Source organism: Pogona vitticeps, chromosome 6, assembly GCF_051106095.1.
Source record: "Pogona vitticeps strain Pit_001003342236 chromosome 6, PviZW2.1, whole genome shotgun sequence".
In the NCBI taxonomy this organism is placed as follows: domain Eukaryota; kingdom Metazoa; phylum Chordata; class Lepidosauria; order Squamata; family Agamidae; genus Pogona; species Pogona vitticeps.
Genome location: NC_135788.1, coordinates 85,089,549 through 85,114,021, shown reverse-complemented (window position 1 = coordinate 85,114,021; position 24,473 = coordinate 85,089,549). Strand labels below are relative to the sequence as shown.

The following is a 24,473-nucleotide window of genomic DNA, read 5'->3' as shown; positions in this document are numbered from 1 at the left end:
GGGGCGGCCATAGCAGTGCGCGTGAGATTATGGTAGCGGATCCTGGTTGCCCCTGTTTCGGCGGTAGCGGCGGTTGGAGGCGGCGAGCGATGATCCTCGGCCTCCTTCCACCGGTCTCCCGGTGACGCTGGGCAGGAGAAGAATGGAGGCGGGAGCCGGGTGGACTGGCGGCGGGATTAAGAGCACCAGCGGCGGCGGCAGCAACAGCAACGACGGCAGCGGCGGCGGCTCCTCTCTCAGCGAGACTCCTCAGGCCCCGTCTTCGGAGCGGGAGCGCCGAGTGCGCACCTTGAGCGCCGACTTGAGGAGCCGCTTCGGGCCTTACGAGCCGGCGTTGAACGCCCTGCAGGCCACCCTCGTCTGGGAGCGGCCGGCCAGGAGCGCTCTTGCCTGGGCGGGCGCCCACGCGGCCTTCGGGTGCGCAGCCTTGGCAGCGGGGCCGGGAAGAAGGAAAGGGGGGCGCGGGATGCGTGTGGGGAGCGGGAGGAGTGGGCTGAGGGGGGCCCCGAGTGAGAACGCCTCGCTGGGAATGGGAAGCGGGCTCCTTGTCGGGAGGGAGGCTTTCTCCTCCTCGGGGCTTGGCACGGTCTGCTTTGGAAGGGATCAGTTAACGTGGGAAAGATTAGGCGACGCGGCCAGGCATTCCCCTTTCTGAGGAAAACTGGCCGCTTTTTGGTACCGGGTTCCCTCTTTTATAGGGGCGTTGGGATCCCATAGAATCGTAGAACATTCGGGGCCCACAGGTGATTATGGGGTGTGCCCAAAAGCAACTCCCACCCGCTCCTGTTCCTTGATTTAGTTTTGCAAAGGAGGGCAAAACTGGCACAGGAGAACTTTTCCCAGCTGCAGGAATCGTCTTGCCCTTTCGTGATTCCTGTCCCCTGGTTACCTGGGGAAGGTGGCAGAGGTTTGAATTTCCATCACTTTGCTGCAGCAAGGTTTAAACATGCAAGTTATGATTGTATTTATCAATCAAGTAATTTGCGTAATGAAAAAATAAGACAATAGTTTAGTTTTTCCGTAGGTCATCCATAAAAGATCAACATATAGTTACAGATGGGAATCTAAGGTCTTTCTTACTTCAGTGTGTTTAACTGAGTAGTTCTGTGGTGGGTTTGTTTCTTCCAACATGCCCTTCTCTTTAAGTGAATGAAGATAATTCTTTCTCAAGCTTGCAATGGATGCAGCTTCTTCACAACAATATTTGGCTAATCCCTAAAGAAAAAGTACGCAGCTTTTGTTCACGGAGGGAACAAGCAAGTCTTTAAATTGTATGGCAAAAACAAAAAGATCCTCTGAGCTCATGTGTCATCTGGTGGGTCATTGCTGAATGGCTCTGCCTCTCACTGACTTAACTTAGTCCCTGCTTGTTGACATGAGCCGAGTGGCTGAGTATCTTTTCTACATTTAATAGAGTGCAGCTATTCATTAGTGCTCAGTTCAGGCTTGCCTTGACAGAGTTACCAACTCTGCAGAATGCATAGTCATTGATGTTAATGTCAGAATCTAATGAACAAGAACTTCATTGTTGGCTATTGTACACGGAGCGCGGAGGGAGCTGTCAAAATCCGTTGTCTAGTGAAAATCGGTCTGCGAAGCAGGGACCAAACATTGTCCAGCGAAATTCCCCCATAGGAATCACTGTTTTGCTAATCGCTATAGCAATCGCAAAAAGCCAGTGTCTAGCGAAAAAACTGTCATGCGGGGTAACTCTCTAGCGAGGCACCATTGTACTTGAGTGGAGACAGCATAATATATTTTTTGAGACAAAGGTTGTAAAGAAGAGGAAATGTGTTCATGTTTATCAGAAATAACTAAGCTGGATGTTAAAGTATAAAAACAAAGATGTGGGTAGAAAGGGGTCTTGTTGAGAAAGATGAAAAAGCTGCTGCAGAAGGGTCCTGGGGCTATCTTTGTTCAGAAAACCCATACATTTAAACAAGAGGAACTTTTTAATGGGCTGCTAGCAGTAAGTGGAGTTCCCATCACGGTGCTGGATGGTCTTAAAGCTTGATAGCTAAATATTTGTTAGGAAAAATTGGTCTAGTGAATGCTGTTGGGGAGGGAGTAGTTTAAAGTGTCTTTGGTCTTCAGCCTCCTAGGGCAGGTTGTAAGAAAAGCATTATTTATTTTGAGTATCTGCCATTCTGTGACCCTAAATAAACTGTGGTTTTTTATTGTTTGTTTTTTATGTATTAACAGTTCCAGAAGAAATTATATACTGACTAGGTTTGTTTTCCCTCAGGTTCTTTGCCTTGACATCTTTACATCTAATATTCTTGGTTGCTTTCACCCTGATACTAATAGTGTGTTTAGATCAATGGAAGAATAAAATCTGGCCAGAAATAAAAAGTAAGTTCTTGTCTCTGACATGTGAATTTCCGCTTTGCATTCCTCCCTTTTTTAGTAACTGAGCTCAAACCAAGAATCGTAAGTTTCCTTACTTAAAGCAGTGAGTAAATATAGGAATTTTATAAGCTGAGCTCCACCCTAATGGAAAATGACTTGGGAATGGGGCTGGTGGTGTAGGAATGTACATGCTTGGATCTCAGCTCAAAAATTCATTTTTTATCTTCCAGTACTTGAAAAAGATGTTGTATTTTACTGTTAGCAATAAATGTTGCATTTTTCTTTAAGAGTGGAGAGATACTTAGCTCATGTTCAAGTACATGAGCCGACTGAACAATTATTATTATTATTATTTATTTAATTTATATCCCGCCTATCTAGTCGTGGTGGACTACTCTAGGCGGCCAACAACAGAGATAAAATACAATAACATAAAACAGTATAATTACAACAACAATTAAAAATAGGGAAACAATAAAGGAGAGAAAAAAAATCAAAAGTAATCTGGAGAGAAGGCCTGCCGAAACATCCAAGTCTTTAATAAGTTCTTAAAGGTGCCCAGCGAGGGAGCTCCGCGAATGCCAGGAGGTAAGTTATTCCAAAGGCGAGGAGCCACCGCCGAGAAGGCCCTATTTCTTGTTTTCTCTTTTCGGGCCTCCCTCGGCGTTAAGCTCCTCAGCCTCACCTCCTGGCTCGCCCGTAGAACTTGGTGGGAGAACTTGGTGGGTAGAACTTGGTGGGAGTAGGCGTTCCGCCAGGTATCGAGGCCCTAAACCGTTTAGGGCTTTATACGTAAGCGTTAACACTTTGAAGTCGATGCGGAACCTGATGGGCAGCCAATGCAATGCGGCCAGAGTGGGCGAAATATGTTGGAATTTTTTCACTCCACTGAGTAATCTGGCCGCCGCATTCTGCACCACCTGTAATTTCCGCAGCAACCTCAAAGGAAGCCCCACGTAGAGCGCATTACAGTGGTCTAATCTTGAGATTACGAGCGCGTGTACTAAGATGGTGAGCGCCCCCACATCCAGGTAGGGCCGCAGCTGGGCTATCCGCCTGAGGTGAAAAAAGGCGGTGCGGACCACGGACGCCACCTGGGACTCCATGGAGAGCACCGGGTCCAGATGGATCCCCAAGCTGCGTACACCATCCTTTGCAGGGAGAGTCACCCCCCCAAAAGAGAGGGAGTTTCCCAAATCCCCAACTGTGGGAGGGCCCACCCTCAGTACTTCCGTCTTGTCCGGGTTCAGCCTAAGCCCGTTCTCCTGCATCCATTCCAGTATAGTCCCCAGGCAGCGCTGAAGGCACAGAATGGCTTCTCCTGCGGTTGGCAAAAAGGAGATGTAGAGCTGCGTGTCGTCCGCATACTGGTGACACGAAGCACCACACCCCCTGATGACCCCACCCAGCGGCCTCATATAGATGTTAAATAGCATTGGGGAGATAATCGACCCCTGTGGAACCCCACAATTGAGGCTCCACGGGGCCGAGACTCTCTCCCCAAGCTGAACTCTCTGGGGGCGGTCCTCCAAGAAGGAACGGAGCCAGGACAATGCCAGGCCACCTATTCCCAACTCGGAGAGCCTCCCCAGGAGGATACCGTGGTCAATGGTATCAAAGGCCGCTGAGATGTCGAGGAGGACCAACAGGGACACTTTGCCCCTATCGGCCTCCCTCAATAGGTCATCACACAGGGCGACCAAAGCCGTTTCTGTGCCGTGGCGCTGCCTGAAGCCCGACTGGAATGGATCCAGGGCATCTGTTTCATCCAGGAGCGCTTGAAGCTGGTCGGCCACCACCCTCTCGACTAATGTACATCTAACTAATGTACATCTCTGGACACATTCTGTGTTGTCATCTTTTGGTCTGTGCACCATGTAGTCATGTGAACAGAGCCATAGTACAATTTCTTACCAAGTTAGATGTAGGAAAATGCACACTCTTTTTGTTAGGCTGCAGTAATAATTTCTGAGCCAGAAAAATATACTGTACTCAGAATGTGAAGAGTATTACAGAAGATTTTAAATGGTAGACATTATCCATAGACAGAAGGAAGACAGTTTGCTATGTGGTACTTTTAGTTATAAAAACTCTAACAACTAGCCTCAGCCTGGATCCTTAATGATTTTATATTTCGAATCTGTTGGAGGAACCAGAATAATAGAAAACTAGAAAGAAACCAAGCTAACTGACATGGTGCAGTTAGCTAAGATGTTGTTAGCTAAGATGTTGAAAAATAATATTCACGTTCTTGCCCATCTAAGGACAACACTCCATGATCTTGGGAAGTCACTGGGCACATGTAGACAGTATAGTAAGCTTATATATTGTATTTATTGTGAAATATTATTTCCCAATCATCCAGCTGCAATTCTGCATGAGTTATACAGGAGTAAGTGGGGTTTAACTTGGAGTAGATATATATAAAATTGCTCTGTAAATATTGTAATTGATGTCCCAGAGTTTTTCTAGCTACTGTCACAGAACAGTAAGATATTCTTGTGGAGCTCATTCAAGAGTACAGTATGTGTCTTCCATGCTTTTTCTCATAATAGTTCACTTAGAACTTGGAGATGACACAGATAAATTAACATGTTAACATATTTATTAGTTTCACTTTCACAGGAAGAAAGGCAGTATAGATATGAATAATAAAAATTGAGTGTCATTAAGTCAATTCTGACTTATGGCAGCCTTTTCCCAAGTTTTCTAGGTAGAAACTGTTTTACTTTTCCCTTCTTTGGGGAGCATTCTGAAATTGTGTACCTTGCCTAAAGCCACAAAGGCTGGCTCTTCTGGGATGCACAGTGGGGAGTCAGACTCCCAACCTCTGGCTCTGCAGCCAGGTATCTAACTAATGAGCTATCCACCCAGCTCATAGAAATGAAAAACAAACAAATGAATAAATCAGATCAAGGAAGAAGAAGCAACTGATGTAATGCTTTAAAAATAATGCTAACATTTTCTAAGTCTTAATTACTTACGCCATATCTGTGAGTCTTCACATCTCCTGCCCAGAGAGAAGCACCCATGCACCAGTTTATCAGAACTATGTTTATACAAGAGAGTCTTAACTTTGGTGTGTTCAGTGTTTTGGGCTACAAGTCTCAGAAGCCCTTGCCAGCACTGCCAAGGAGCAGAGTTGTTGGCCGTCTGTAGCCTAGAGGAGAATAAAACTAAAGGAGATCTGAGCAGTTGTTTGTTAATCCTATACTTTCTGGCAAGGTTTTTAAAATAGATTTCTGTTGAAGATATGCATTTAAAAGTGGTCAAAGAAATTGTCTGTGAAGACTTCTTATTGTGGGATGTATACTGATGTGTGTCTCTTGGAGTGAACAGATATGCATCATTCCTCAACCTAGTAGTTTTCACATATGCTGTGAAATCATCCCTAGCTAACAATTGCATTTTGGGATTTGTACAATCTGAAGAGAATTTGGGGAGTATTGGGGAATATGTCCTGCCACATACAAAAATGGTAAAATGGGGAAGGCAGTCCTAAAGCAAGAAAAAGAGCACTTTTGATGGAGCCAATAACGTGTGCTATTGAGATCAGTAGCAATGACCTAAAGAATATTCTGTGAACTGCAGTTTATTTTCAAAATAAAATTTAATTTGAAGATTAGTAATGCTTAAATTTGACAAATTAAATATCTCCAAGTTTAGACATTAACAGCAATAATTTAATCTCCCAGCTTCTAATTTTTAACAGCTACAGGTTAATTTTCAGATCTAATATACCAAGCTCTAAGCCAACTTTCTTTCAAAAAGCAAGGATGTGTTGAAGGATGTTATATATCTGAGTTGCTCTTCACTGCACTTTGTAGATAGATAGTAATCTTCCATTTGGATCAAGATACCCTTGGGTAGGAACCATAACATTCACATGAGAAAACAGTACTACAGTGGAAGAATCGTCTAAGGAATGTCTAGATGTATGCTACTCCTTTCTTTAACTTCTGTTACTAAAAAAATAAAAGAAATTTGTGTGTTGGAAGTTATTAACTGTCATTAATGAGAACAGAATTGATGTGTTTATAGATAACTGTAGACATGGCAAAATATGCCACAAAATTAATCAGCCTGCCAGTTGTCTGTCTCTGTTCCAGACCAGCCAAATGAAATAGAGAAGAGCAGAACTTTGTAAGCTTAAGGCTGTTTCAAAGGGGGAGTGAGCCCCAGATCTTTAAAATTGTCCCAGTAGTGTCAGATGATAAAGAGCAAGCTACACAGTCACTTTGGAATTGCATTGACTCGTTTGGACTTTGACTGGGCCACAGCTAAAACACTCAGAGATTAAGTGTTCTTCCTAGACATGTTAATTGTCCACAACTCCTAGTCGAAATATTAATTGATATGGCCATCATCCCCATTGGGCAAATGTAGAACACTCCACATCAGAGCTGCCATTACTGACATTAGAAGATCTGCTGATGAAGAATAATGTATCTATCTTTAAAGTACATAAAATAAGGTAATAACTGATTTTACAAAAATGGGATCGCAAGTTAGGACAAAACATTACATTCACAGTTTTTTCAGTTGTTGTCAGTAGTCAATGTGCACTTCATTTGCAAGTCATCTGCATGTTTTAATTAAGAAGCTAAGTGTGTGCCCAGGCATTTTTCTCATGGCTAATCCTAATATGTCTTCAATGTTTTAGTAACACGGCCTGATGAATTAGAAAATGAAAGGTATGAAAGATTTCATTCCCTTTTCTCTTACATATTCTCTGTGCTTGTGTGGCTAAACTATAATACTTTTAATTAATTTTAATTTAATCACAACTTTATTGCCAAGAAATGTCTCTTCAGCGGCAGGATTGAAGAAAAAACATTTTCTTTCTGAATTGTTGTTTCACCCTTGGTCTTTCCTCACATGTTGTAGTTAAGGCTACAGGCTTGTGCTTAGGTGAAGGGTAAGACTGCTACTCCAAAGCAAGTCTCAGAATACAATATCATTAGGATTATTGTGTAAGTTACATTAACCTTAAATTCTGCATGCATATGATTCTGTCGGATTTCCTTCTTTCCCTAAGAAAAAGTGCCCACTCTTTTTGCTGCTCTTTAATCACTTTTAGTCACTTAATGTTGACTAATTCTCCCTTAACATACTTTGAACAGCCTAATCGTGAATAAGAACAGTTGTATGTACAGCAAGCAACCTTCAATTTCAAATTCTTTAGCTTATTGAAAATAATTAAGAAAAATCTTTCTTACTTCTCGGAGATTTGTGTGCAGAAGGGCTCTTTATAATGGGTTCTTTGTGTTGTAATGACCATTCTGATTAAACAAGTATGGGTTCAAAATGGAGAAGAAGGCAGGAAATAATGTCCATGTTGAAGGAAGTCAGCAGAGTGCAGTAAGTCAGAGATGCTTTGTTTCTCCTTTAAAACACAAACATGAATGTACTTTGTGGAGTTCATCTGTGAAGGTGGAATAAGAGGAGAGCCATTTTAAAACTGCAATAGGAGTTTTACAAAACAGATCTGCTTCTTTGTCTTTTATTAACAAACTTTAAAACCTTTTTTCTTGTCCCTCCAGCTGGGGCTGTGTCCACCCTCGACTGCTGAGTGTGCCTGAACTGTGTCACTATTTGGCAGAAGGATGGGTCACAGGAGACAGCTTCATGAGGAACCTGTTAGGCTTCAAAAGGCAAAATCCTGGCAAGGTGAAAAGCCACACCTACTATTGTCACCAGTCTGGTAAAGGGTGGGAGCAAGTGGGAAAGTTAACCTAAAGCAGACCTGTGGGAATAGTGGCTGTTTAAATGACTACTTATGAACTAGCAGGAGAATGCACACTGAAAATATTTAACTGTGTACATAACAGATGTACTTTCTGTGCTGATAGGGGGCACTGGAGGATTGAAAGAGAGGTCCAAAGGGAGGACAACAGTGGAGGAAAGGAATATATGAACAGGGAGAAAATACTGAAACCATTTGGTTTCTTAAAGTGTACAACAGACCAGCCTTGCTCAGTTCTAAAATGTTTGCTCTGATTTGGTCAACACTGCCTAGGCTCTGAAGACAGTTGGAGCTCATGGACTGCTCCCTACCTCATTCCACATCCATATTTATACGAGGTTTTTTTTGTGCAGAATTTCTGCTTTGGTCTCTATTCCCAATTTATCTGTTTCCTAGCATTGATTAAAATGTGCCTGTGTGGTTTTGACTCATAGACAGTAGTTTGCTCACTTCTCTTAATTCAGTTGAAACTGACATTAGATTTTATTTTTCCAGTTCTGCCTTCTAGCTTGTGGCGTCCTCACATTTCTGACTGTGTTGGGCCAGTACATTCCAGGTGTCTGTCTTGCTTATCTAACAAGTGAGTAATTGTATGGCAAGGGGAGGACTGGGCAACAGAACACCCTTCACTTAGTAGGGCAAGTTACATCACTTGCTTTGATAGCATGGTAATTTGTGGATTTAACATGCCATCCTAAAGATTGTCCTCTCTGTCCCAAATGCCTTCTGGATGTTCTTACTGAGCATCAGCCCTCTGATCACCTGTTCTTCCAGTGCTTGCCCTCCTCCTGTGGCCGCTTGCTGTGTACCACCACCTGGGTCAGCGCCTGTACATCAAACTGGAGCCAGCTCTGCAGCGGTTGGACTTCAGTGTTCATGGCTACATGATGTCTAAGCATAAGGAGAGGCAGTGTGAGTTTGGTTAGATCATGTATCAATTCTGAATCACGAATGGGAGGGTGTTTTTTCATGCCGTTTTTTGCATATTAGATTCTTATTCATGACCTGCTCTTGCTGATGACATGAGGAACTTGGCTCCTGAGTTTGGATGACAAAAAACAGAATGAGTCAGTTGCTATCTTGCAATGCTCTTCCTATTCTAATGAGTACTTCTTCCAGTCAAGGAGTAATTGACTCTCAAATACATTTTCAACACAGAGTTCTGATCATTGCAGTCCAGATTAGGGGACAATGATTAGTTGTCATTCTAGTTCTTGCTGTGCTTATCCCTGGCCTCTGCAGCCTCTAGTTTTCAGTACTAAAGTATTATCTCTCAGTAATTTTGGTCAACACCTGTTTTTTCCCCTTCCCTTCTTTCTGGATGCACTGCTTCAATTTGTAACCCCTGTTCTCGATTCTGATTCCTTGGCAGTGCGACACCAAATGCTGAGCCAGCATCGTGCTACCACTGATGGGAGTGATAGTGAAGAAGAACTTGCTGCTTTCTGTCCCAAGGTAAATGCAGCACAATTCTTGCTAAAATAAGAGGTACTGCTAGGATTGGGGTGCAACCTGGGACCTCATGTTTTCCTAATTAGAGAGGTTTGGCATCTCCTGGTGGCTCTAATCTTAATTGGAATGCGATGTTGCTTTTGTAGTATCATTGGATTTGTCTTCAAAAGTTGTTTCTCTGATTCTCAGAAGCAGATTATGTTTCTGCCTTCTTTAATAAGATGTGGAATAATGGCATTGTCTTATGCCTCATAGATTGCATTTAAGAGAGAGCAGAGGTGAATGATAAACCTCAAACAACCATCAACAAAAATACATAATCTTTCACCCTTACTAAGGTGTCTGAATAATTTTTTTATGAGATTGAGACAACATGTGTACTTGAATTCCTGTTGGTGTGATTCACAGTGTTAGATTAAATTGACTGTGCATATATATCATGACAGTATCTGTATGCAAGTGGAATTTTCCAGAGGGGAGTAATATGTAGCAGAAAAAGAGTATTATGGCACTCTGGTCTGCTCCAGCACAAAACCAACATGTTCTATAGCACCTAAATGTGTTTTACTGCATTGAATGTGTTTTGATGCTGTATTCGCGAAGGCTTTCACGGCCGGGATCTAATGGTTGTTGTGGGTTTTTCGGGCTTCTTGGCCGTGTTCTGAAAGTGGTTCTTCCTAACGTTTCGCCAGTCTCTGTGGCCGGCATCTTCAGAGGACAGCAAACTGTGCCAGTTTGTGGAGTACACTGAGTCCAAATCTAAATATTCTCTTCAGTTCACATTTACATACACATAGGTGTATTTAAACACCACAGCTTTAAATGTTTTTTCTGTGTAATTTGTACCTTAAATGCTTTATTTTCACTTATTAAATATTGAGAAAGTAGTCATATAATGGTCATTTAACCCCCAAATGGGAAAAAGCAAGAAAGTTTTTTACTGACTTTTTTGAGGGGGGAATTTGCCATATTTACATTGCTTAACTACACCATATGGCTGATTATTCTTCCTCTCTCCCCTCACATCCCTACTTCTCCTTTATAAGCGCTTACAGCAACATAAGCTCACAACTTCCATGGAGATTAACCAGGATGCCTTGGCTAGCTGATAAGGCTGAGCTACATAACCATAGCCAACTACAACCCCTGGTCCTGAACATTTTGGGAAAAATTCTCATACAGTGGTGCCCCGCATAACGGGCGCCCCGTTTAACGAAGAATCCGCATAGCGATGGCTTTTTTGCGATCGCAAAAGCGGTCACATTGCGATGATTCAAATGGTAAAACATCGCTTTGCGACAATCGGTAAGCTGTTTCGCTTACCGATTTTCACATAGCGATGTTTTTTCTAACAGCTGATTGGCAGTTCCAAAATGGCCGCTGGGTAAAAAAACAGCCGCCCACAGTGTTTTTGCACCCTTTCCTCGCTTACCGGGCAGCGAAAATGGCGGCCGTATGGAGGATTTTCGCACAACGGTGAGTTTTTTGCCCATAGGAACGCATTAAATGTGTTTTAATGCATTCCTATGGGCTTTTTTGTTCCGCATAGCGACGAGTCCATATAGCGACGATTTTTCCAGAATGGATTATCGTCACACCTCTGTATTTCTGAAATAACTTTTAAACTAATTTTGTTAGGGATAAGTGCAAGTAGCCCTACAAAAATTGTTTTGCGTGTAAGCCTATGCATGCAATTCATTTTGGTAACCAAACAACTTTGCTAAGAGCTTTTATTTTTATCTGTTTCTTTCCTAAGTTGGATGATGCAGTAGCTAAAGAGCTGACTATATCTGATTCAGAGCATTCTGATGCAGAAGTCTCCTATACTGAGAATGGAACATTCAATCTATCACGAGGCCAGACCCCCTTGACAGAAGGATCTGAAGGTAAATAATTGGAGATGGCAGATTAGAAGGTTGGTGTTGAATAACAATTAAATTTAATGGAACTGTTGTTGGACATCTGTTGAGGTAAAAACACAGAATTCAAGTTTTTTATGGAGGTGGATACGTACCATAAAATATGGAAATAATATGGCCCTGCCCTTAAAAATATACCACTTGTAGGATCTGACAGAGCAAAATTGGGGTAAGAAGCTGAATGCCGAGATCAGTTTAGTGACAGAGTTTGAACTTTGGCTTCTAGTATTAGGCATCTGCTGAGGATTTTATGTTGACAGGAATGGGAAAGAACTCATCTAACTCAGAATTCAGATGGGTTATTTAATTCTTGGTACAGAAGCCTTTATTTTAAGGCTTCCCTTGGTAAAGAAGCCTTTATTTTAATTTTCCTTGTTTAAACAAGTCAGTGAGATCAAGTCTTTGCAGAAGGATTTTGTATATCTCCTTTCATACTAATAAATTTTCCTGCCCAGATCACGGATTCCTAGGGAGATTTTATAACTTGAGCAGGACAATTGCATGTTCTGTATGTGACACTCAATAACAAAGACATTAGCTATGGCCAAGGCTTCAACTGTTATTATATGCCATCAAGTCGCTCCCAACATATGATGACCATAATAAGTTTCTCAGTGTTCTAGGAATCATTTGCCTTTGCAACCCTGAATGAGTTTCGTGCAGAGATTTGGCCAAGCAGGAATTTGAAGACAGGTCTTGTTAGTCCTAATTGGACATTTTGTCGACTGTGCCACATTTGCTTCAAAGATTTAACTACCAAACTATTTTTTTTGTTCTTAGACTTTGACGGTCACAGTGACCCTGAGGAATCCTTCGCCCGAGATCTTCCAGATTTCCCTTCCATTAACCCTGAAGTTACTGGCATAGATGATGAAGATGATACCAGCATTGGCATTCCGAGCCTCACCTCCCGTATGCAGGGCCAGGAAGAAACTCGGCTTTCTCATGGCCAGGAGGAAGTAACCGCTCAGCTCCCCTTGGGTGAGCTGCCATTGATGCACAACTTCAGAGATGATTTAGCTGGCTTTGTAACCAGAGGAATGATCCAGCTGGCCTTGTCGGGAGCAGCCTCCCAGTCAGGTTCTGTGCATGGGAGCAGACGACAGCAGAGTGCCAAGGCTTTCCTCCGAACCTCCAGCTCAGAGCTAGACACAGATGCTGAAGGGGATGACTTTGAACTCTTGGATCAGTCAGAGCTGAATCAGATGGATCCTTCCTCTTCCCGTGGCCAATAAACAATTGTTTTCTCTTCCCTTTTGTGACTGTTCTGTCTCATATGTCTGAGTCAGGAGAGTCCTGTGCAGGAATAGGATAGTATCCCACACCTTGGCATATGGTCTGGCTGTGCAAACTTGGAAGATAGTGTGGATTTTAGAACAAACTACTGCAGGAGTCAGAAAAGATTGATAACTAAACCTGCTATCCCAAACCTTTTCGGCTTTCATTGCACTCCTTATTCAAAGCCAAAACGTTCTGCTCCTGTGATTATTTTTATTAAATAGGCTTTGAGGACAAATCTCAGTACTTGCTTAAGGCAGCAAAAGCCAGGCTGCAAGGATTGTCTTTAATTTAAAAATTGGATAGAGGGCATATTTTAGAATTTCTTGAGTATTAGAAGTGACAAACATCAATCTCCTGACTTTTAGGAATTAAGTTCCCGGGTCTAATCTAGTGGACCCCGTTGTTAATGTAGATTGGCCCTTGACACCCTGAGATATTGGGAACTACCTCTATCTCCGGTAAACATTTGCACATGATGACCCCACATTCATATTTTGAAATCCTGAAGCTCTAAACAGGCTCTTCTTGCACATCATAATGGCAATAATATTTTGGTGGGTTAGAGTCCCTCTTTTGCACACGTATACCACTCTTAACTAGCTGAAGAAGTTGCCAGTACTGGAAGAATACCTTTCATGTTGCTTCTGCCTATGAATATTAAAGCAGAAGCAACATGAAAAAAATTGGACTCTGGTCTCCCTCAAGCAGTCACTGAAACCTGCACCAATCTCAGAGCTGTGAATATGCTTCCTCATTAACACTCCTTGGTTTCCAAAATGGAGTGTGTTATTTTATTGCAGTTTCTTACAGGCATCTGGGAAGAGGTCTGCCAGTCTGACTTGTTCAACTACTGATGAAATGACCCTGATATTGGAATCTCTGGATGTCAAATGCTTGCAGATGGCTCTTTTTAAACAAAGCCATAAATCTATTATAGTAATCTAATCATGTAGGATTACAAATGAAAATGAACAAAGCTAGAATTTCTGGGCCTGGTCTCCCAAGATAGTTACAGAGTTTTCCAAATGATACAACATGGGAGTTCATTGAATGTTCTGGAAAAATAAGGCAGAAGCATTGTTTCCTGATTGATGGGGGCTTGGAATGAAACCTCTGCAATCTTTCACTGGTAGCACTGTTTTGACTACTTCAAGACTGAAATCAAAATGTCTTAAGAACAGATGGGGAGATACTTGCTCTTATGTCTTGGTTGCACTGTCTTCATTGCTCAAGAGTAAAATATTGATGAATGATAGCTGGATATTACTCATGTTTTGGTGCTGGGGGTCTGTTACTCACAATACATTTGACATTGGTCTTTTTTCCCTCCTTATTTAAATAAAACCAGCATGAGGTATTAACTGCTTCAGGAATCTCAGCCAACATCTTGGACCTGACATGAACTGAATGCTTTGTAAGACAATGACTGTAAGGAAGTACAGCAAGTTAATTTGATTCTGGTGCTCCATATCTTCCTTCACAGAACTCTAAATCCAAACTACAGTACTTAGATTTGTATACAAAACTGTTCAAAGATTGTACCTGGAAATAATTATCCTTTGTGCAAATTAACTTTGGTGATCCTTTGTGGAAAGAAGAGAGACTTGGATAAACGTTGTCCTTTTACATTTTCAGGGTTTTTTAAAGATAGTTTCCAACCTCCTACAACTTGTGAATCTGCAAACTGAACCATTTTGAACATCTGCATATCCAGTTTGGGAGCCTTCCTCTAGGTTCCTGTACTTCCAACTTAACATGCACCATCAAGGCTCAGTAATTTAGAAGTTAACAGAACTTTATGATACACTGCCTATTGTTTTCTTCACAAAGCAGCAATGTGATGTAGATGCCATATGCTGAATAGCACATTTTTGCAGAAAAGACTTAAGGGTGGTATATTGTAAATTTGAAATTGCTTGGGTTTGGTACCATTTGTGTGGCAATATCATGGTGTCTTAACTGCCTTTTTAAAGTGTTTACAAATCAGCTGATATTGTGGAGGTTTAAAGAGTTATTTGTTGTCTTGCAGTTTCTTTTTAAATAAGATGTTGATAACTTTTGAGGTGGGAAACTGACATTATTTCATTAGATTTTGTGCTATGCCAGTTAGAATAAGAATTTAGTGCAATAAGACAACCATCTACACCCTCTTCATTGTATTAATAGTGAGACATTATTCTTATTTTGTCAGGTGTTTCTTTCTTCCCTCATTTGTGCAAAATAAAAGATTTGAAACAAGTCCAATTTCTTGGTTTCTTGATTGTTGCAGTTATAGTAACAGATATTTCTTTTAAGAATTTTGATGCTCATCCACAATGATAACATTGTCTACTTGCCTTAGCTTTTGCAGTTGTTACTGTATAAAACAAACCTAAAAGTACTGTAAATCCCATAGAATTGATTAGGATTGTTTACTTTTGAGTTACATAGCAATGCATTGTAAGTTTCCTTAAGTCAGGGGTCTCAAACATGTGGCCTGGGGGCCATTTGCGGGCCCCCAGATGATAGTTTGTGGCCCTCGCCTTGCCTGCTCCCCCAAAGCGCCCACACATCCTCTGCTGTCAAGAGTTAAATAAAAGCTTTGCCTCACTCGCCGGCTGTCTCCCAAGACAGCACCTCTTGCACCCTCCATCCAGAACTGCAGCCTGCCAGCCAGCCCACCTGTCTGTCGGCTAAGGAAACTCCTGGGCAGCTTCCTCGGGCTCTTGCTCCGCTTGGCGGAAAATCTGATGCGGCCCAGCCTCACCCAGACTCTGTCTCTAGTGGCCCCCAGGTAAATTGAGTTTAAAACCCCTGCTTTAAGTCATTCTAATGCAAACATTCTTGTTTTATTTTTGTATAATTTTGACTAAACTCAATAACCCAGTTAGGTTCCCCTTGACATTTAGTCCAGCCGTGTCCGACTAAGGCGCGGTGCTCATCCCCGTTTCCAAGCCATAAAGCCAGCATTTGTCCGAAGACAGTTTCTGTGGTCACGCAGCCAGTGCGACTAGACACAGAACACCGTTACCTTCCTATCAAGGTGGTACCTATTTATCTACTTGCATTTGCATGCTTTCGAACTGCTAGGTTGGCAGGAGCTGGGATAAGTGACGGGAGCTCACTCCATCGCGTAGATTTGATCCTACAACTGCTGGTCTTCTGACCTTGCAGCACAAAGGTTTAACCCACAGCGCCATGCCTACTGTGCAACTTGAGTCAACATTTAGAGAAGTCCATTTATTAAATTGGGCAACTCAAGTTGGGACCAATTTGAATTTAGCTTGTTTAACTTTGTTAAAATTGTAGATTTTGTAAGTAGTAAGTAGTATGTGCAAGCTTTGATCAATTTTTAAAAGTCTAATACATTTTTTAAAAACTGAATATGAAATACCCTCATTCTATCATTTCTAGGAAAACAAGTTTGCTGTGTGCTGAAGTTCAGTCACATAGATAGAGTATATTGTGTTGGTTAAGATGGAAGTATTGAAACAAAACCAGTTTTGATTGGCTGTGATGTTGATGCAACTAGCTTCTTGCCTGAGATGAGTTTGGACAGTGGGGTTCCTGCAAAGATGACATATGGACCTATATGAAATATAGATAAAAGGAAAAACAAAATGTTAAGATATTTAGACTATTTTTGGCCAGAAGCAAGCTACTTCAATATTTCAGCCATTTGCTAGATCTTTTGTACATGTGGTGGGCCATAAATTACATGCACATAGGTGCTGCTTTTATTTAATATCTCCACAGTCACAGAAAAATTCATCCTATATCCAAGTAGACACATTTTACTTGATTATTTTTTGATCTTCCTACTTTGCTTCAGTAAGCTGACAAGTGAGCAGGTAAGGCTGCTGGAGGCTGGCTCTTGAAGGAAACAAGGAAGGGTGTTTTGTTGTCCTGTTTTAATTAGTTGACTTTGTGAGGATAATAACAGTTGTGAATATTAAAAAAACATTTAGCATATTCTAACACATTCAGAGTTGTTTGGCTTCTGATTTATAGCAACCCTATGAATTGGCAATCTCCAAAGAATGCTGTCCTCAACAGCCCTGCTCAGCAATTGTAGACTCAAGACTGTGACTTTCTTTAGGGAATCAGTCCATTTCATAGTTGGTCTTCTCTTTTCCTGCTGCCTTCCACCTTTCCCAGCATTAGTGTCTTTTCCAAAGTATCATGTCTTCTTATGATTTGCCCAAAGTAGAATAGCCTCAGTTTAAAAATGTTTGCCTCCAGAGATAGTTCAGGCTTGCTTTGATCTAGGACTCAACTGTTTGCTTTCTGGCAATCCAGATTATTTGCAAAGCTCTCTTTCAGCACCACATTGAAGTGAATCATTATTTAAAATTCTGTCAGCTTTCTTAACCTCCAGCTTTCAGACACATACAAGGTGATCAGAAATATAAGAGTGTGGATGATCTTGGTCTTGGTCTCCAGTGACACATCATTACACTTGGTATTTTTTAATCCATTGCAGTCTCCATTGAGATTAATGACTGAACCAAGGTATACCAATCCTTCACTATTTCATTGTCAGCATTAAAGTTGTGCAGTTCTTCTGTGGTCATGATTTTTGTCTTCTTAACATCCAAGTGCAGTCGTGCTTCGACACTTGCTTCCTTCACCTTCCCCAACAGTCATCTCAAATCATTGCTGCCTTCTGCCCTTAAGATGGAGTCCTCTGCGTATCTTGAAAGATGGAGAAAAGCACAATTTTTGCCATCCACTCTTGAGTTTTCACCAGAGTGAATCATCTGGGGTCGTCAGCCAACCAGGCCACCTCATTTTTCACCCCTGCACCACATCATTTATAAACAAGCTACATACCACCATTCTCAAAAATGCAGATGCTTGGAGGAACTCCACTGTCCATTTATTCCTCTCTACCTCTGCCTGCTTCCTCAAGATTCGAGCGCAAGGACAAACAGCAGGCAGATGTCACTTTCGGTCAGTGGCTGACATGGATTTCAAGAAGAAAATAAAACAAACATCGGAACACTTCTCAGGGTCAGCGTAGCACTGTAAACCTGTCCAGGATGCCCTGTTAAGATACCTGCCCTGGTCCTCCTCACTGGCACCCCTCCGGCGCGGTGACGAGGTGTGCGGCTGCACTACGCTTTTAAACGCTTCATTTAGTCGTTCAGGGGGAAAAATGAATTTCTGTCCTTTCTCTCGTCTCTTTTTGGGAGGAATGAGGGTGGGAGAGGCACGTTCGGACTAGCACTGGCTTCATCGCGGGTTGTTGTTTTTTTTTAACGTTTCTCGCTTTTGCCTCGGAAAGACAGTAATGTGACAGGAGCTGGACATGATTACCCATACCTTCCCTTCCAGCTCTGCGGTTCTAAGATGAGGATCATGTCACGTCACACATCCACGCGGAAGCTGGACGTCTGCGAAGCTACCAGTCTATGTTCCACAGAAGTTTTTTTTTTGTTGTCCTTTTTTAAAAAGCGGCAAACTTCCGCTTCCGGGGTTTTCCGGTTGGCGTTTCCGCCGTGGTCAGGATGAGTGGAGGAGGAAAAATCCGAGAGGGCTCCGCCGGTAAGGTAGAGAGAACCGAGGGAAGGGGAGAGAACCGCGCCGTAACCAGGCCGCGGGGCGGCCTTCTCCTCACCGGTTTTTGCGGTTGCTAGGCAACGCCTTGTGCGCTCTCAGGGTCCCCCTAAAATCCCAGGCGTGTGGTGGTTGGATTTTGCCACGGAAGGGCTGCTTGTTGCTCTTCTGCTCTTTCCCTTTGCAAGTGCCCGATTCTGTCAGTCCCCAGTGACGCCTGCTATTTTGTAAAATTTCAGTGGGGCTGCATCGTCATTTACGTAGCTCTTGGCAGACACGCTAGCCTCACTTATCCTTAGGCCTCTTTGCTTAAAGCCCAGCTCGATTTACTTTTGCTTCTCAGGATTTGCTACCTTGTATCTTCCCTCCATTCTACAATTCCTCAAAATTTGCAATTTTCTGTAGTGCATGTGCCTATTTCTTGCAGCCTTTGTGGGGTTGCCTCAAAGGCTGTTGTGTCACTGTTTTTATGATACCCATCACTTCTCTCTGTTTCCCTTGAGGAGCTGGAGAAGGTGCTGCTGCTATCTTGCTGCGGTACCTCCAGGAGCAGAACCGGCCTCACAGTGCTCAGGATGCTTTTGGCAACTTACAACGAGAGCATGGCCTTGGCAAGACGGTGAGAAAAGGCCTTGGAAGTGAAGATGTGGGGGCCATATTGTCCCACATTACCAAAGTGTGCATTGACCTGTAAAGGCTTCTAAGTGTCAAACAGACATGCCCTCCTCCTTCCCAAAAGCTAAACATATTCGTTGTACCTTTCAGATGATCTGTTTTATATTGGGTATCCTAGTATGGCACAAATCTATGTTTCAGAAATAAAAAACTTCAGTAGATACTGTGTGTTCATATTGTAAGCCATCTTGGATCCTCATTTTGGGACTAAGGCAATGTATAAAAATATTAAATAAAATAAATAAAGACAGTGTTGGATGCCTAATAGTGCCATCCCATCTCTGTAGATGATGATTCATGAAACATATATTTATTTTTGAACATACTGTAGATTACAATTTCAAATCAGCCCTACCTGTTTACTCAGGAAATGCAATGATGTTACATTATAAGCAGCAGACTGTTGCAAAGCCCACCTGTGACTTTCTCACTTGTGGGAATCTACCCTAAAGCGTTCTGTACTTTTAACAACAAGATTATTTCCATGGCTACCAGTGAATAGATACACAGTGTGATTTAGTGAACAGAATGATGTACTAGAACTCAGGAAGCCTAGGTTTGAATCCTCACTCAGTCATGAAAGCTCACTGGTAGTGTGGAACTGGTAAAACCACTTCTTAAATATCTCACATACCTTGAAAGTCCTATTAGGGTTGCTATAAGTTGGTTCCAACTTGACAGCTCATAAGAACAAGAACTAGTAAATATCAAGGTGCATTGTTAAGGGCTAATCAGTCCTTGTTAGGGACTCTACAGTTTAGGTTATTATGTCTTCCCTGATTTATAAGCATCTGGGTGTGGGCAGGAATATCCCAAAGTTTTGATACTTATTTTTATTTCCTATTAAAGATACTGTACTTCGTTATATTTTATATTATTATTATTATTATTATTATTATTATTATTATTATTATTATTATTATTATTATTATTATTATTATTATTATTATTATTATTAAAGTTACATCTTCTAGTCACATAACAGAAAAGAGAAAAGTAGTAATTATCTATAAATACAGTAACACTTCCAATGATTTTCTTACCTGTAGTATACTAATATTTAAGCATTTAAATGTTTAAGATACTTAGTTACATGTGCAGGTGATCTGTCCATTTGCTCTATTTCTCATATCTTTGTTCATTTGTCTCAACTTGATTTTTTAAATCTTTGTTTTAGGCTGTAGTGAAGGCGCTAGAACAGCTAGCTCAGCAAGGGAAGATCAAAGAAAAGGTGTATGGAAAGCAAAAAATCTATTTTCCAGATCAGGTGAGGGATTTACCTTTTGAACTCTGTTAGACGTATTTACTGTAGTTACTGATGTAAATTAGCTGCTCATTTTTTTAAACAAAATTCTATAGTAAACCTTCGTTCTGTGACTGAAATGAAGCAGAGTTCATTTTGTATCCCTTTACCCATGTTTTTTAAAGCTTGTACAGTTTTCTTAAATCAGCAAATTGATTTTACTGGAATTGTATTGCTCTGTATGTTTATGCCTGTTAGATGGCGCGAAGTATGTGTGATGCTGGCAGGATTTTTCAAGGGTGAGAAGTATAGCTTTCCTCCTCCATACCATCAGAACACTAATTTGGGTCGAGAAGCAGAGTTTGAGAAAGGGTAGTAGCAATTTTAACTACTTTTTAATTAGCATGTTTAGATTAGAATGATGGAATTGGAAGGATCTAATAAAGCCATCAAGTCCAACCCCATGCTCAATGCAGGAATCCAAATCAAAGTATTTCTGATACATGGCTGTCTAATTTTCTCTAGAATGTCTCCAGTGCTGGAGAGCTCACCACCTCCCAAGGTTATTTGTTCATATTGTCATACTACTCTAGCAGGAATTTTTTTCCTGATATTTCATGTTCTGCACTCTGGAATGATTGAAAACAGATCCTGCCCCTTCCGGGCAAGATAACCTTTAAATTTATTTGAAGCATTTGAATTAAATAATAATTGTCTCTCATGTTATTCATCATCCAGGAACGCTTTGGTAGTGTAAGTGACTCAGAGCTCAAAGGCCTGGACAATGAGATTTCAGAACTCTCTTGCAAAGTGCAGACTCTGCAGCAGAACTGTCGTCATATGGAGTCAGGTGTGTTCACACAAGTTAAGTCAATTTGTTGTGCTAGCCTTGTGCAGAGTACATGTGTGTGTCCAACTGAACATTTGAGCTTTTGTGCAATGGTTCAATTTGAATTGTAGCACACAACATACATGCAGTCCTACCCACTTATCAGTGCTATCTGAGCCATTATAACTAGCAACTCCTTTGCAGAACTCAAAGAACTGAAGGGCTCTATGACAACTCCAGAGATGGTTAAGGAGATTGAAGACTTGAAAAAAGATTGTGCTAACTACACAGAGAAACTGGAGCGAATTAAATCTGCTGCTAATCATATCACCCCTGAGGAGAAAGAAAAGGTAATCAAATTGCCAGGGTAAAAACTGGCAAAACCTAGCTACTTCTTAACTCTTCTAAATACCTTTTGTTGTGTCAATCATATTTAGGGGCCCTAGTCATGTTGAATGATTCACAATTAACCTTAAGCCCAGGATAAGAGACGCTTAAGATTAAAAAATGCACACAGCTCTTTATGGAAGCTGTCTAACTTTCCAACCCCATTTACAACAAGAGTATTCATACTTCCCCTTACTCTGAATTAATCTTATAGTGAGAATAAATATGTTTTGGAATTTAGGAAGGATGGATGTACACATTTAGCAAACAACCCCTTTTGTAAAGGCATTTCTATTTTCTGTTTATGAGGTCCTTGAATATAGTGTGTGAATATTAAACACAAGTCCACTCACATTATAAGTGGCTACATTGCTGGCCACTTGAGTAAGGTCTAAGGGTGTAAAAACAGCTTACTTTTGCTGGTTGCAGGTATATAATGAGAAGAAGCTGTATTGCAGGGAATGGCGCCGCCGGAAGAGAATGGTAAGACAGCTCATGAGCTACACAAGAGTTGAAAGAATCCATTGTTGTGTATAGCCCCAAGAGTGATTTTGAATGCCAATGTATCATACTGAGTTTGGAAGCCAAGCACAGCTGACCCTGGTTAGTTTTTTTGTAAGAGGCTAGCAGAAAATACTGGTCATCTGAAGTGGCAGAACCACTTAGTCCAGAGTTAAGAATACTGAGTTTGGAGGGTAGTATTTTTATTCAGTATAAAGCAGCTTTCTGAGTTTAGGTTCACAATGGCAGGTGGGATTGATGCCTATCTACTTCTGGGTTTCAGGTGAGAGAGAGAGAGAGAGAGAGAGACGGAGAAGGGCGAGGCTCTCATGTAGCAGGGATGGCAGTTAGAGTGAATCACTCCAACTCATAGGTGAAGTAGACTCTGGACACGGTGTTCTGCATTACTTATTCAACAAAGTCATCCTTCAAGAGTGAGAAACAGGTGTATCTTCCTGCCACGACACCCATCAGACAAAATGTGTGAACAAATTCAGTAGTATAGTGGGGCTGATTCACTCTTTTATGATAATTTCTCCCTTCCCAATCCATCTGTAAGACTCTTCTTCTACTTTTTTTTCTCTAAAGCCAGTATGGGGCTAGTATTGTTTTGGCTGAAGACATGTTTTAATTCTTTCATCAGGCAACAGAACTACTTGATGCAATCCTGGAAGGCTACCCTAAAAGCAAGAAGCAGTTCTTCGTGAGTATTCCAGATTTACCCTATGTGGTATAAGGTTACATGACTATATGAAATGATTACAGTGGTGCCTTGCTTAACGGGCGCTCCGTTTAGCGACGAAACCGCATACGATTAACTTTTTGCGATCGCAAAAGCGATCGCATTGCGATGTTTCCTATGGGGTTTTATCGCTTTGTGATGATTGGTTCCCTGTTTCGCTTACCGATCATCGCAAAGTTATGATTTTTAAACAGCTGATCAGCGATTCCAAAATGGCCACCGGGTAAAAAAAATGGCCACCCGCTGTTTTCGCGCCGATTCCTCGCTTAAGAGGCAGCGAAAATGGCCGCTGTATGGAGGATCTTTGCTTTAAGGTCAGTTTTAAGCCCATAGGAACACATTAAACAGGTTTTAATGCGTTTCTATGGGCTTTTTAAAATCACATAGCGACGAAATTGCTTAGCAGCGATTTTTGCTGCACGGATTAACGTCGCTATGCGAGGCACCACTGTATGAGTTTTTCTTCCACAGTACATTAATTCAGCCAGTGTACAGAGATGTAATATGAGTATCGTACAGTGGTGCCTCACATAGCGATCGCTCCGTATAGCGATGAAATCGCTTTGCAATGGACTTTTTGCCATCGCAAGAGCGATCGCTTTGCGATGGCCCCTATGGGGAAATTTCGCTTTGCGATGATTGCAGGGAAGTGATCATCGCAAAGCCCCCATTTTCGGCCAGCTGATCGGCGGTTCCAAAATGGCCACCAGGTAAACAAAATGGCCGCCTGCTGTTTTGCCTCGCTTTAGAGGCACTGAAAATGGCCGCCGCATTGGAGATTTTTCGCATAAGGTTAGTTTTTAAGCCCATAGTAACGCATTAAACGTGTTTTAATGTGTTTCTATGGGCTTTTAAAAATCGCTTAGCGATGAAATCGCTTAGCAGCGATTTTTGCTGCACCAATTAACATCGCTAAGCAAGGCACCACTGTATTTTCTTTTCCTATATTCTGAGAATTATGTTATCTTTTGTGCAGGAAGAAGTTGGCATTGAAACAGATGAAGATTTCAATGTTACTTTACCTACCAGCTGAATCAAGGGTTCATCTGATTTAAGATATATTTGCCCACTTAGCACTCGTTTTAGTTCTCTGTATTCCACTTCACTGTTAATTTTTGAAAGTAAGTTGCATTCCATGGGGATAAGCAGACCCTGCCTACTGCACTATTGTTACTTTCTTCTGGCTCCTCTTCCCAGGTCTGTCAGGTTGCCATTTTGTTTTTAAAGTTCTTAGCCTCACTACACAGGATTACCAATAAGCATTTGTCAATGCCGTTGGGGCTGGGAGAAGGGGATACAAAGTAAATACTTGAATTATTCTGACTTTATCATATTCTTTGTGTAACTGGACTGCGTAACTCTACAGAAGGCACGTCATGCCCATTAAATCAACCCTACTCAGTTGTATTCCTCTTTAATGTTTTTTTAAAAAAATAATCAGGTCAGGAGCATAGAAGATTCACGCAAGAGACTGCAGTAGCTTTCATGTTAGAGCCTGGTTCTAAATACTGTATAATTAAATTGGGCCAGATAAGAGATGCATTGAGATGTTGGATGAGGAAAGAAAGAAAAGGTAATTTTGTTTAACCTCACTTTTTGGGGGGATAACTCACAAGTGACTTCAGGTATTAAACACTGGAAGGGGCTTCATATCAGGACTTTAATTGGAAGCGTGCGGTGATGCTTTTAAATCTAATTTGCTTGACATGGGTACAAGGTTGTTAGCTTAGCCCACTTCTGCTAGTCACATTCTCCCTATCTTTGGAAAAGATAGTCAGACCTAGAGGTTTCTAAAATGTTAGCTCTGGCCC

At 41.6% G+C, this 24,473-nt stretch overlaps 2 protein-coding genes across 3 annotated transcripts; both read left to right on the top strand.

Annotated features, from left to right (window-relative positions):
• Position 1: 1 nt before the first annotated feature.
• RETREG3 (reticulophagy regulator family member 3) lies at positions 2-14,985 on the top strand. Its single transcript, XM_020796080.3, has 9 exons — positions 2-417; positions 2,246-2,352; positions 7,013-7,043; positions 7,893-8,019; positions 8,591-8,675; positions 8,870-9,007; positions 9,468-9,550; positions 11,304-11,433; positions 12,247-14,985. The coding sequence occupies exons 1-9, from the start codon at positions 143-145 to the stop codon at positions 12,699-12,701; spliced, it is 1,431 nt and encodes a 476-aa protein (XP_020651739.3). The 5' UTR covers positions 2-142; the 3' UTR covers positions 12,702-14,985.
• A 2,847-nt stretch (positions 14,986-17,832) lies between these two features.
• Positions 17,833-24,069, top strand: PSMC3IP (PSMC3 interacting protein). 2 transcript variants are annotated; one of them, XM_020796086.3, is made up of 8 exons: positions 17,833-18,273; positions 18,789-18,904; positions 20,138-20,227; positions 20,942-21,053; positions 21,237-21,382; positions 21,849-21,902; positions 22,564-22,623; positions 23,639-24,069. In XM_020796086.3, the coding sequence occupies exons 1-8, from the start codon at positions 18,237-18,239 to the stop codon at positions 23,693-23,695; spliced, it is 672 nt and encodes a 223-aa protein (XP_020651745.1). In that variant the 5' UTR covers positions 17,833-18,236; the 3' UTR covers positions 23,696-24,069. The 2 variants fall into 2 exon arrangements, with proteins under 2 accessions (XP_020651745.1, XP_020651746.1); XM_020796087.3 differs by having other exon boundaries at positions 18,102-18,273; positions 18,792-18,904.
• The last annotated feature ends 404 nt before the right edge of the window (positions 24,070-24,473 follow it).

Excerpts from the sequence above, each read along its gene's own strand:
- PSMC3IP (XM_020796086.3), top strand. The coding sequence starts at position 18,237 with ATGAGTGGAGGAGGAAAAATCCGAGAGGGCTCCGCCG. Across the intron at positions 21,383-21,848 it reads CCCCTGAGGAGAAAGAAAAG|GTATATAATGAGAAGAAGCT; the intron begins GTAATCAAATTG and ends TGCTGGTTGCAG. Across the intron at positions 21,903-22,563 it reads GGCGCCGCCGGAAGAGAATG|GCAACAGAACTACTTGATGC; the intron begins GTAAGACAGCTC and ends TTCTTTCATCAG.
- RETREG3 (XM_020796080.3), top strand. The coding sequence starts at position 143 with ATGGAGGCGGGAGCCGGGTGGACTGGCGGCGGGATTAAGAGCACCAGC. Across the intron at positions 418-2,245 it reads GGCGCCCACGCGGCCTTCGG|GTTCTTTGCCTTGACATCTT; the intron begins GTGCGCAGCCTT and ends GTTTTCCCTCAG. Across the intron at positions 11,434-12,246 it reads CTTGACAGAAGGATCTGAAG|ACTTTGACGGTCACAGTGAC; the intron begins GTAAATAATTGG and ends TTTTGTTCTTAG.